The 11,130-nt window shown below is 47.8% G+C and overlaps 1 protein-coding gene across 7 annotated transcripts in view; it reads right to left on the bottom strand.

Annotated features, from left to right (window-relative positions):
- Positions 1 to 11,130, bottom strand: part of LOC108097624 (serine-rich adhesin for platelets) — a 33,986-nt gene that overhangs the window by 11,701 nt on the left and 11,155 nt on the right. For 4 of the 7 annotated variants that reach the window (XM_017200041.2, XM_017200043.2, XM_043209524.1 and 1 more), the window contains exons 3-10: positions 8,481 to 8,544; positions 8,138 to 8,323; positions 7,494 to 8,008; positions 7,243 to 7,428; positions 6,915 to 7,180; positions 6,378 to 6,851; positions 5,354 to 6,313; positions 4,156 to 5,287 (exon numbers count right to left, since the gene is read on the bottom strand). In XM_017200041.2, coding sequence (XP_017055530.1) covers positions 4,156 to 5,287; positions 5,354 to 6,313; positions 6,378 to 6,851; positions 6,915 to 7,180; positions 7,243 to 7,428; positions 7,494 to 8,008; positions 8,138 to 8,323; positions 8,481 to 8,544 — 3,783 coding nt within the window. Of the gene's footprint in view, positions 1 to 12; positions 471 to 580; positions 5,288 to 5,353; positions 6,314 to 6,377; positions 6,852 to 6,914; positions 7,181 to 7,242; positions 7,429 to 7,493; positions 8,009 to 8,137; positions 8,324 to 8,480; positions 8,545 to 11,130 lie in introns of all 7 variants that reach the window. The other 3 variants (XM_043209525.1, XM_043209523.1, XM_043209526.1) reach the window with 2 other exon arrangements.

Raw genomic sequence — 11,130 nt, 5'->3', positions numbered from 1 at the left:
TGGAAAACTTACCATTATCAGAAGAGTCAGAATCTTCTACTGCATTTCCAGGTCTTCTTGGGATGTACACTCTTCTTGTGGGTTTCCTAATAAGGGTAGCGGACGCAGTAGTTGATTCTTGTTGGGGTTTCTCATTAGATTCGTCATCATCTTCTTCGCTGTTTTCTGTTGCAGAAGGTGTAGGTGTGGTTGAGCGAACCCGGAATCGCTGAGGAACGCTGTAGCTTCTTCTAGTGGTTGTGTCAAGTTTTTGTTCGTTTTGGGTGTTCTGTTGCAATCTGCTGGACAGAGTTAATCGGGTGCGATTTAATCTTGTATAGGTGCGTAATGCCCTGGAGTCTTCTTCGCTTCTTTCCTTTTCTTCTAGAAGAGAAAGGCTTACTATCTTGGAGGTTTCGTTGCTTGAGTCTGCTGCTAGTGGTATTGTCTTGAAGGTTTTTCCCTGTCGCTGAGATTTTATTTTTCCCGTGCTACCCTCGTCATCTTCATTATCCTCATCGATTTCCGCTGTAATTTCATCATCATCTAGGGTTTCCTCTCCCGATCCGACCAACTTTGCCCCCGGGTGACCTAATTTGACCCGGGGGTTTTCAATAAAAAATGACCGAGTTCGGCGTTGATTTCCTTGGCTTGTTCCATCGCCAGGCGATGGCCATCGCTTTCTCCGTCGTCGCTGAGCGAATTATTTGGTGTCTCATTCTCACTTACATTGAACACATCATGAATTTGCTGTTTAATGTTCACAGTCACACTTTCAATATCTGGTGGTGCGGGGGATTTGTCTATATAGGTTATGGGAGAATCCTTCACATACTGATAGTACTTTCTTCTGTGGTAAATCGGCAAAGAAAGTTTATCATCGCCTTCGTCTTCTGCAGGTTCACTTCCCTTGTTGTTCGCCTGGCCTTCTAGTTTATTTTCTGATTGCAAACGATTAATGGCATTGCTAAGCTGTGCTTTAAGATCGCTTAAATCTTCTTTGGTTGTGGTTGTGGTTGCTTCTGTGGTAGTTGTTGTCGTGGTAGTGCTGGTTTTCAAGCGGTTTACAAATTTCTGCTTGGCGGCAGCCAACTGATCTTCAGTAGACTCATCTTCAACCGGAGATGGGGCAGTTGTTGTACTCACGGGTCGTCTGCGGGCCAGAATTTTTCTGGTGGTAGCTTCTATGGATGAAGACGTTGCTCCCACTGTAGTCACATCTTCAACTGGAGCTTGGGTGGTTGTTGTGCTTATTGGTCTTCTGAAAGTCAAAACTCTCCTGGTGGTTGCTTCTTGAGAGGCAGGCGTTGCTTCCTCTGTAGACTCTTCTTCAATCGGAGCAGGAGTGGTGGTTGTGCTTACGGGCCTACGGAAAGCAAGAACTCTTCTTGTGGTTGCTTCCGAGGGGATCGATGGTTCTGTTGAGGTTGTAGTGGGCTCTTCGGTGGTTGTGCTGGCCTTGGAAGGTCGCTTGAAAGCAAAGCTTGCTCTACGAGTGCTTGCTTCGCTTTCGTTTGGTGTTTCCGTTGTTGTTGTGGTTGTAGTACTGCCCCTAGTCGGTCTGGTTCTTCGGATTATGGGTCTGGCTGTGGTGCTAACCTTTGGAGTTTCTTCCACTTCGTTACCAGTTTCGTGGCCAGCATCGTACTCAAATTCTTCAACCTCTTCGTGCTCGATAGTCTCCTTGGGTTTCTTAAGCAGACGTCTTCGAGTTTTGGTTACCGTTGTCTCAGATTGTCCCTGCTTCTTGCGATTGTTGCGTGAGGAAAAGTCCAAGGCAAGCAGCGAAGAAAGATCGTTGCTCTGGAAGCGCACGGAACCACGATTACGGGTCACCAAGCGGGGTGTGGAGCTCGGTGGTGGTGGGTGGGTCACTTCATCGATAATGTACTCATATTCTGCGGGCTTCTCCTCCACGGTCTTTGTATGAATACGCTTGACAACCTTCTGCCCGGCATCGAGGGTGCGGACATAGGTAGTGCGAGTGCGGGTGATTCCATTGCCCAGGCTCTCGGTTTTTGTGGTGGTGCGGTTTCGAACAGCATTCAACGAAGTCCGACCACTGGTTACCTTTTCCACTTTTTGCGGTTCTTCCTGCTCCGTTTCCTCTTCCTTGGACGAAGGCAAAGGGCCAGTAGGTGTTTCTGTGCCTAAGGTGGTGTGGTTGTTCCTGGCTCTCTTATTGGCATCTGCCGCTAGAAGAGAGGATAGATCTCCCTCTTTGCGCGGCCTAAAGCTGCCTCTGACTATAACTCGACGTTTTGGCAGAGCAGTAGTTATCTCACTCTCGTTTTCATTTTCCTTGGCCCCCTCTGTAGTGGTTGTTGTTGTAGAGCCTTCTGTGGTACTGCTTGTGCGGAAGAAACTACGCCTGGTTGTGCTGCTCACTTCTGCCTCTCCAGTTGATGTTGTGGTTGTGGCTTCTGTTGTGCTTGGCGTCTTATTGTGGAAAAACGAACGACGAGTCGTGGTTGTATCTGCTTCAACCCCATCGCCAATAGAGCTGCTTTCGGTTTCTTCAGTTGAAGTGCTGCTCGAAGCTTCAGTCGTACTGCTAGGAATTTCAGTAGTACTGCTCCTGAAGAACGAACGACGCGTAGTACCTTCGGTGGTTGTCTCCACCTCGCTTTCTAGTTCAGCTGGACTGCTAGATAGCTCTGATGTGTTGTGCGTTGCCTCTGTGGTGGTTTTAAAGTAAGAACGACGTGTGGTGCTTTCGGTGGTTGTCTGAACTTCGCTTTCTGGTTCAGCAGAGCTGCTAGGCACTGCAGTGGTGCTCGTTCTTAAGAAGGATCGCCTTTTTGGGCCTTCAGTGGTTGTTGTGGCTTCACTTTCTGCTTCTGTTGAGCTGTTAGGTGCCTCCGTTGAGCTGGTTCTGTAAAAACTTCGCCGCCTTGGTCCTTCTGTTGTTGTCTGGACTTCACTTTCTGGCTCAGTGGTGCTAGCCTTGGTACGCAATATAACGCGACGCCTTGAGCCTGTGGTAGAAGTGGATTCTTCTTCTGGTACAGCTTCAGTTGTGGTTGAGCTAAAGCGGTTGTTAGGACGTCGAGTAGGTTTTTCTGTAGTTGTCGTGCTTTCTTCCTCTTGAGGAATGGTGGTGCTGCTACTACTCTCTGGCAATTCAGTAATACCGCTGATTTCGGAGTCGGATTCCTTTCCACTCGAACTTAATTCAGTTGTACTGCTAGTCGGTGATTCTGAAGAGCTACTTTCTGTTGAAGATCCCTCGTTGTCTGATTCTTTGCCAATGACATCCGATTCTGTGGTGCTGCTGCTATTATCTTCTTCAGACAGAACAGTGGTGGTGCTAACAGGTGCTTCTGAAGAACTGCTGGCATCTGAAGTTTCTGCAGGTAGAGTTGTGACTTCCAACTGTGGCGGTGCAGCTTCTGTAACAGTTTCGGGTGATTCCTGTTCGGTTGCCGTGTTGCTGTCATCCGTATTTTCACTGCCAGCGGGCGCCTTTGTCTCTCCTCGCTTCTCATCATCGATTATCTCGGCGGCCACGTTCTCATCTTCGCTGGTGCTCTCTACGATCTGTCCACCTCTGCTGACAGGTTGGTGTGGAAGTGTTGCTTTGGCTCCTTCGCCAAGATTCCTTACGAAACTAGAACTGCGACCTGCGGTGAGATGAGCTCCACCTTCGGAGTCGCGAGTGATGGCCTTGTATTGAATTTGAGAATCGTCTGTGGTGGCACGACTGGCAGATCTTTGGATGTTTTGGTAGCTGCGAGAACCATGGGATGATGATGTTTCCGTCGCCTCGCGGGCCACCTCCGATTCATCTTCGGCGGAATTCAAACGACGACTGCGGAATTTGGTGGTGGTTTGAAGATTCTCCTCCAAGTCTTCCTCGGTGTTCAACTGCTTGCCGGCAAAACGTCGAGAGTCCTTGTCGTCACCAGCTAAAGAATTGGGGACCACTTTTCGTTGCGAAGCGGGACCTCGCACTCCGCGCCAAGTGTACTTGACATGCTGCTCGGTGGTGCTGGGTACGTCATCGGTATCGATTTGGTTTTGGGATTGACTTAAACTAGAGCTAACTACTTCATGCCTTATGCTATTGCCACCGTTACCAGCTACTTCTACTTGGGACTCTTGGTGGTGGTGGTGCAGTGAGGAGGTTTTGTTTGGTGTGTTGATTGCTGTTGCTTTTGGAAGACTGGCACTCACCTTGGGCCTATCCCCTGGAGATAGTCGTGTCTTCTTCACTACTTGCGCAACTGCATCGGTTTCGTTATCGTTATTATCGGTATTGTTATCGTTATCGGTTTGGGGGGTGGTGGTGGTGGTGCTAGCTGTGGGTCGTGTGCGTCGACGGGGATAACCAAAGGGTCTGGGACTAGAAAGGTTTGGTTCGGTAGTTGTTGTTTGGGTCGTATCTTTTTGGGGTTGCCTTCTGCCCGGGTTGGTTCTAATGCTATTAAAACTACTCAAACCGTTTGTTGGACTAGCATCGTTCGCTGCTTCTGCATTGTTGTTGTTGTTGCTGTTGTTGTTGGCGGTGGTTGTAGTTGTTGTGGTTATGCGTCGACGGTTGGTGGTGGCATACTTGTATTGGGTCTTGGTTTTCGTTACCTCACTGTCCTCGTCCACGTTGTTTACGTCATTCAGTTCGTTGTTGCCAGTGGTTGATGTGGTTCTTGGTGTGGTTGTTGTTGCCAGTTCAGGTTCCGTTGTAGTTGTGGTGGTTGTTGTCGGTGTTGTTGTCTCTAAGTCGGGATTTGAGGGAAGGTGGGTGGGAGAGGCTTCACTCAGCTCGGTGGCTAACAAAGAGTCTGAGCTAATGCCATTGGCGGTTGTTGTTGGGACAGTGGATGCTACAATTGGTGTGGGTGTGGTGGTGGTATGCAAGTTGTTAGTTGTGGATGTGGTGGTTGAGGTGCTTTCATTTGGTTCAGTGGTTTCGTTAGTAGTGGTGGTGGTTGTTGTTGTGGTTTCGGATTGGGCGGTGGTGCTGGGTGTTGCTGTGGTGTTCTCTTCTGTTGGTATTAGGTTATTCAGTTTCACATTGTTGTTGTTATTGCTGCTGTTGTAGTGGCTGTTGTTGTTGGTGGTGGTGGTGGTACTGGCCTTGGCAGTCTCAGTGCCGGCGGTTGTTGTAGTTTCTGGTGTTGCTGTTGTAGTGGTTGTTGTTCTGCGGCCGATGCTCGCATATTTACGTGTGTTTGTGCTTTGTTTGCTCTGTACCGTAACAATGTCCTTCTGCTCATCATCGTACTCTTCCTCTTCGTCCTCCGTGGGATCTTCGGCATCATCGGCGGTGGCACTCTTAGTGGGTCGCGTACGCTCAAAGTACTTGTAACTGGAAAGGAGGATGTATGTTTTTGATTAATCAAAATGATCATGATTAAATTATTTGTCCACTTACCGATTGGTTGTCGAACTGGGCGCCGCTTCCGTGACCTCTGGTGATGCCGTGGTGCGTCCACGGGTGCGACTCAAGGTAGCATAGGATTTGACCTGAGTTTGGGTTTGTTGCTCCGCCCCCGCCTCCTCGTGGGATTCCTCTGCCGGCGGTGCCACTGTGGTGGGTCGTGTGCGTCTGAGACTTGTGTACGATGGCGTGGCTGAGCTCAAAGGACGACGGGTGGTGGTCTCCACTTCGGCCAGGTTCTCCTCCTCTTCCTGCTGATCTGCATGTTCTCCCTCATCATCTCCCTGATTTGCAGATCGATGGCGATTGATGGTCACGTATTGCTTGCGTTCCTTCAGGAAACCATCAAACTCGGCCAACTTCTCAATGCCTTCGTTTTGTGGACCCTGGCGGCTGTTGCCCCTCAGAACTGAGGAGTATTTCGAGTAGCTATTGGAGGCTCCACTCGACGTAGAGCTGGAAGAACTGGCTTCCGTGCTCGTCCCCGTTGCCTCGCTGATCTTAAAGCGATTGCGGGTGAAGGAACTCAAGGTTCCTGGGCGACTCAGCACACGATCATACAGAGATTTGCTGATGGTAGAGGGTGTGGTGGCTGCACCACTGGCAGAATTTTCCTTCAGGGTAATCGATCCGTCCTTGTTGCGCAGCAGATGCTTCTCCAGTTGCTCCACACCGCCCACTTTCCGAATCAAATCGATCAGCTCCTTGATCACCTGCGGATCCTCCTCAGCATCAGTGGATTTACTAGGCGACAGCTCATCGGTGTCCTCTTCATATTCGAGATCTTCTTCCACACTTGCTGGCGTTGTCGTAGTGGTTGTCGTTGTGCTTGTTGTGGTGCTGCTGGTGGTGCGTGGATAAACTGGACGAGCTGTGGGTGCAGCTGTCACTCGATTCGAGCGCGCTGTGGTTGTTGTCGTGGTTGTGGAGGTCACCGGAGCCACTGTGGTGGATCTACAATTGAATGAAATGTGATTTGATTAATATCTCCGATTAATATTTTACAAAATGTATTTACTTTTTGGTCTTGCAAGGCACATTTCGTGCAAAATCGCAGGAATCGGCGGCCGGGTTAAAGTATAGTCCCGACGGGCAGGTGAACATGTGAGCCACAATGCCCAGACCAGACGGTCCACTATCCAGACACCAGTAGTACTTCTTGCAATCCCTCGGATGCTGGAAGAAGCCTTCCTCCTCGCACTTGAAGTCCGAACCCGGATCGGGAGTCGTTGGCGGTGGTGGCGTGGTTGACGCCCTGCCTCCGATGTAGAGTGACGATCCCTCAGCTTCGGTCAGCTTGAAGGTGGTGCTCGGTGGTGGTGCTTGGGTGGAGGAGCTAAGAGCGGGTCGCCTCGTTGCACTGGGTCTCCTTGTGCCGGATGGTGCTTCGGTTTTCCCATTAAGGCGATTCCTGGTGCTAGCATTATCGCGACTGCGAGATCTTGAGGGTTTCTGCGGGCCACTTGGCTTGGCCACTTCGTTGATGCCCAGTCTGTAAGGGGATTGGATAACATAAGTGTCATTAAATTCCAAAAAAAGGGGTGATTCTACTTACCCTAATGCCTCCACCATTGCTTCCTTGGCAGCCTCGATGAGAGGATATGGCTTGCCGTTGCAGGTGCCGCGGAAATCGTCATTGTCGATGGCCCAGAACATAATGCCACCCAATCCCTGAGCAACCACATACTCGGCCTTCTTGCGAACGATGGCCTCGTCATCGTAGCCAACCCACTGGTTGCGCCTGTAGGCATAAGGTCCCATTACATTGGCATTCGGCTGCACCACCGTCCACTCGGGATCGTCCTTGAGCGTTTGACAGATCTGTTTCGGGATACAAAGGTTAGCTCTTTCCATGCATTACTATATGGAGTAGGTAAACTAACCTCATAATAGGCCAGGTAGCCCTTTTCTCGAGTGGCGTCGCCCTGCTCTCCAGGACCTTCGGAAGGTGCTCCCAGTTCAGTGCTTTCCTCGTTGATCAGAGTGTAAGATCGTCCATAGGTGGGAATGCCCAGAACAAGCTTGTCGCGATCTGCACCCGCTTTCAGGTAATATTTGATGGAGTAGTCCTGGATAAAAAATATACAATTCATAGTTATTACATATCATAATTCCAAAGCCAAAGCATACTCACAATATTCAACTCAGCATCGTAGTTGTACTCGGAGTCTTCTTCCAGCGAATAAAGCGGAGCATGGTGATTAACCGATGGCTCGTGGGAGGAGTGGAAATCGTAGGTGAGGACATTGAACCAATCCAAATATTTGTTCAGCTTGGGCACATCGTAACCCTTGTCGATGTACTCGATACCAGCGGGAACGGCCATGGTCAACAGGAGACGGGTACGTCCGGTTTTCTCGGCTTCCCTTTCGAACTCGGCCCTCAACTCCTGCACAAACTGGGCATAGTTATCCCGATCCCGGGACTTTCCACCCTCGCGATGGGCCGGATATTCCCAATCCAGATCGATACCATCAAAGTGATTCTGTCGCAGGAATTTCAGAATGTTCTTGATGAACTGCTGCCGGCGCTCGTTACTCGCCACCAACGGCGAAAATCTGGAACTGGCCTCGTTCCAACCGCCAATAGCAATCATGGTCTTCAGCTGCTTGTTGTACGTTTTGAGTCCAGTGAACTTGGCATAGCCACCTGAATGAAGAAACAAGGGGGGTTAGGGAGGGTCGTGGGATGCATCATCATCATCATCAGACGGACAGGAAATTAAAGCCGAGTCAAATTAACTCGCCGGAAGGACGGGGGCGTGTCTGCGTTACTCACCCTGCTCGATGTCCTGGTACTTGTCAAAGGGCTTCATCTGGTTGTCCTTCGTGAATCCACCGAATGCGTACACCAAATGTGTACACAGGTATGGATTGATGTTCTGCGGATTGAATTTGGCAGTGCCCGGCCGATAGACACTCCAGTTTGTGTAATAGCAGACCACGCGACCCTCGCTGCTGGCTTCTGTTTTCGATTCGAATCGTAATTGATATGGAAGAGGGTATGGTTAAGTGACAGCTCACAAATCATAGGCAATAATTTTCATCGATTATATGTATATATTTTATAAATAGAACATCAAAGAGGTATTTTAAATATTCAATTAAAATTCTACACTTACCATTTATGCAATAGGCGAGAGCGCAGAGCAGGAAGAGCGTTTGCCAGGCCGCTCCACGCCGGAACTGCAATAAACGAAGAACAGCCAATTAGAAAATTGGGTAATTATATCGGATTGGATTGATTCAAAAAATTTTAAGCAGCACGAGGCGGAAGCCATCGGCGGGAAGCTCAATTAGCATATCGAGATCGTAGATCAGATCGCCATGGGCCATCAGCATTGACACAGTGACATCGATGGATGGATGGGTGGCGGAGGAGATTGGTTGGAGATCGGTGATCGGTGATCGGAGGTCCGCATAAATCTGGGCGAAACAAAAGACCAAAGACACGAACTCGAAGAAGAAGTGGTTCCCATGAAGGTCGCCCATCAAAATCGCGGCTTACATAATAGCTTGTATGGCATGGTATGCTATGATGTGACGAGATGAATTTCATATGCAAATCGTCGGGCTAATCAGATGCAGATGCCACGCCCCATTTTGTTTTTGTTTTTTGGTTTTTTTTTTCTGGTGTCATAAGAGGGGCAGTCGACTAGGAAGCGGTACTACTACAACACACATCATTATTTGTGTGGCGCGCTGAGTCTGAGTCACACTCATAAATATCTTAAACGGATTTTCATATTAAAATGCCAAAGTGTTACAACAGCTACGGGCCGCAGCCACAATGGGCCCAAATCTTTTTGGATTTTGGTCAGCAACCGAAAGAGAAACAACACCAGATTACATAAGCAATCCGAACCAAAAACTCGACTTCGATTGCGTGTGCGTGTGTTTGTGTTCCATGCCGGTTTTTTATTTTGTTTTTTGGTTTTTTTTTTATGCCCACTTTTTTCTGGGCTCACACACACAGCGTAATCGTTCATTCATCGAAGTGAATTTTACACACTGCGAACAAAGTGCCTGAAAGTAAAAATTGATCAAGTCAAGACATCAGCATCGTCAACATCAACTGTCGAAAAAAACATCTGCCAGCGAGACGAGATCCGAACAGGTTGGATCGCCGAGGCTCATCACTAATTAGCAAGCCCGACTTTAAGACCTCTCTCCATACTTTAAAATATATACTGTACGTATATTTGCCTGGGATGACCAGCGAGGTTTGCTAATTGCATTTACCCGCCTGAGGCAAACTTTCTTTTCGCTAAAAACTAAAAACAATTATCTATTAATAAAAGCAATCATCCAAGGGAAGTCTTTAAGGCAATTGGTAGAAAACAAAATATTTAAAGTTTTATTTCATTCCATTCATTTGCTGTTGTGCAACATTTTTTCCTGGCAGCTGGCTCTTCTGGGAAGAATACCTTTTTTATGGCCAAACGCTCGTTCACAAGACACATCAGATAAATCTCAGCTTAAACTAGTTTCACTTGTTTCGTCTTCCATACATAAAATTATATTAAAACATACATGAACAGTATTAGACTAGGCAAAAAGCAATGGGGAGAATTCCAAAGATATTTATTGTTTTCTCATGCAAGCAATCGAATAAAATTATTTATAATAAATAGTAATAGTGCAGTTTAAGTACAACTCCTTAGCAACAGCACTCGCTAGCTAAAAGCCTTAAAAAAACTTCCTTGAAGATGGTTCATTGGCTTTTGGAAATAGCTACTTTCTGAGTTAAGTTCTTAACCCAAATTCAAGTCAAGAGTTCGCCTAAAAGTGGCGGCAAAATTGCACTTGCAAAACGTCACAAAAATGCTTTTTGCTACTCAAACGTCGGCAAATGGGGAGCTTGTATATATGCTACTCTTTAGCGATTTGAAGCTTTCCCCTTTAGCCGTAAATCGCAGCCGTATCCATATCCGGCATACTTGTCGACGAGCTGCTGGTGGTGCTGGCGGTGCTGTGGCGGTGCTTGTTGTCCCATTTTGCCAAAAGCCAAAGGCACTCAAGACATTCTGGCGGAGGGGTAATGGCATATTTACCCAGTGCCGCGCGAACGAACCGCCGCGAAATAAAAATGTGTGTGGACATTGATTGGGTCATTGGACCAGCATAGGTAAACAAGATATGTTTATGGAACGCTGTGGCAATTTACATTTATATATAGCCATCATTTACATGGTGGTTGGTTGGTCGGTCGGTTGGCTGGCTGGCTTACGCATTGCTTAACATTGCTTTATGGCAGCGACTGCAGCAGCTGCTTACATAAAATTGCATGCCGAAAAGCGGAGAGAAAAAGTACAAAACTAAACAACTTAAATGAAAATGAAAATGACAACAATTTGGATTGTACAATGCGCATGAGCATTCGCATTGGCACTCGCATTTTCAGACTCGCATTTCGCATTGATTGGCCAGAGAGACTCTTTGCTTTGACAAATTTGTCGATTTTACGCAAAGTGAACAGCAGCAACGTCAGCGACACATGTACTTAAAGGCAAATGCCAGATTTGTTTTCAGTTTAGTTTAGTTTCAGCTTTTTGTGTCCAGCCTTATTTTCTTTTAATTGCGACTAGCGGTTGGCAATTAAAATCAGGCTAAATGTGGACTGGACAACTGTGTTGTTGCTGCTGCTATCTTGTTGCTGTTGTTGTTGTTGTTGCTGCTGCTGGTGTTGCTGCTGGTGCTGCTGCAACACCGTTGATGTTGCTGCAGGGCGCTTAAACAGCAGCTTCCACAGCGGACCAAAATTGAGAATCG

This window comes from Drosophila ficusphila, unplaced genomic scaffold, assembly GCF_018152265.1.
Source record: "Drosophila ficusphila isolate 14025-0441.05 unplaced genomic scaffold, ASM1815226v1 contig_197, whole genome shotgun sequence".
In the NCBI taxonomy this organism is placed as follows: Eukaryota; Metazoa; Arthropoda; class Insecta; order Diptera; family Drosophilidae; genus Drosophila; species Drosophila ficusphila.
The sequence above is the reverse complement of the archived record's forward strand: the minus strand, read 5'-3'. Positions and strand labels throughout refer to the sequence as shown.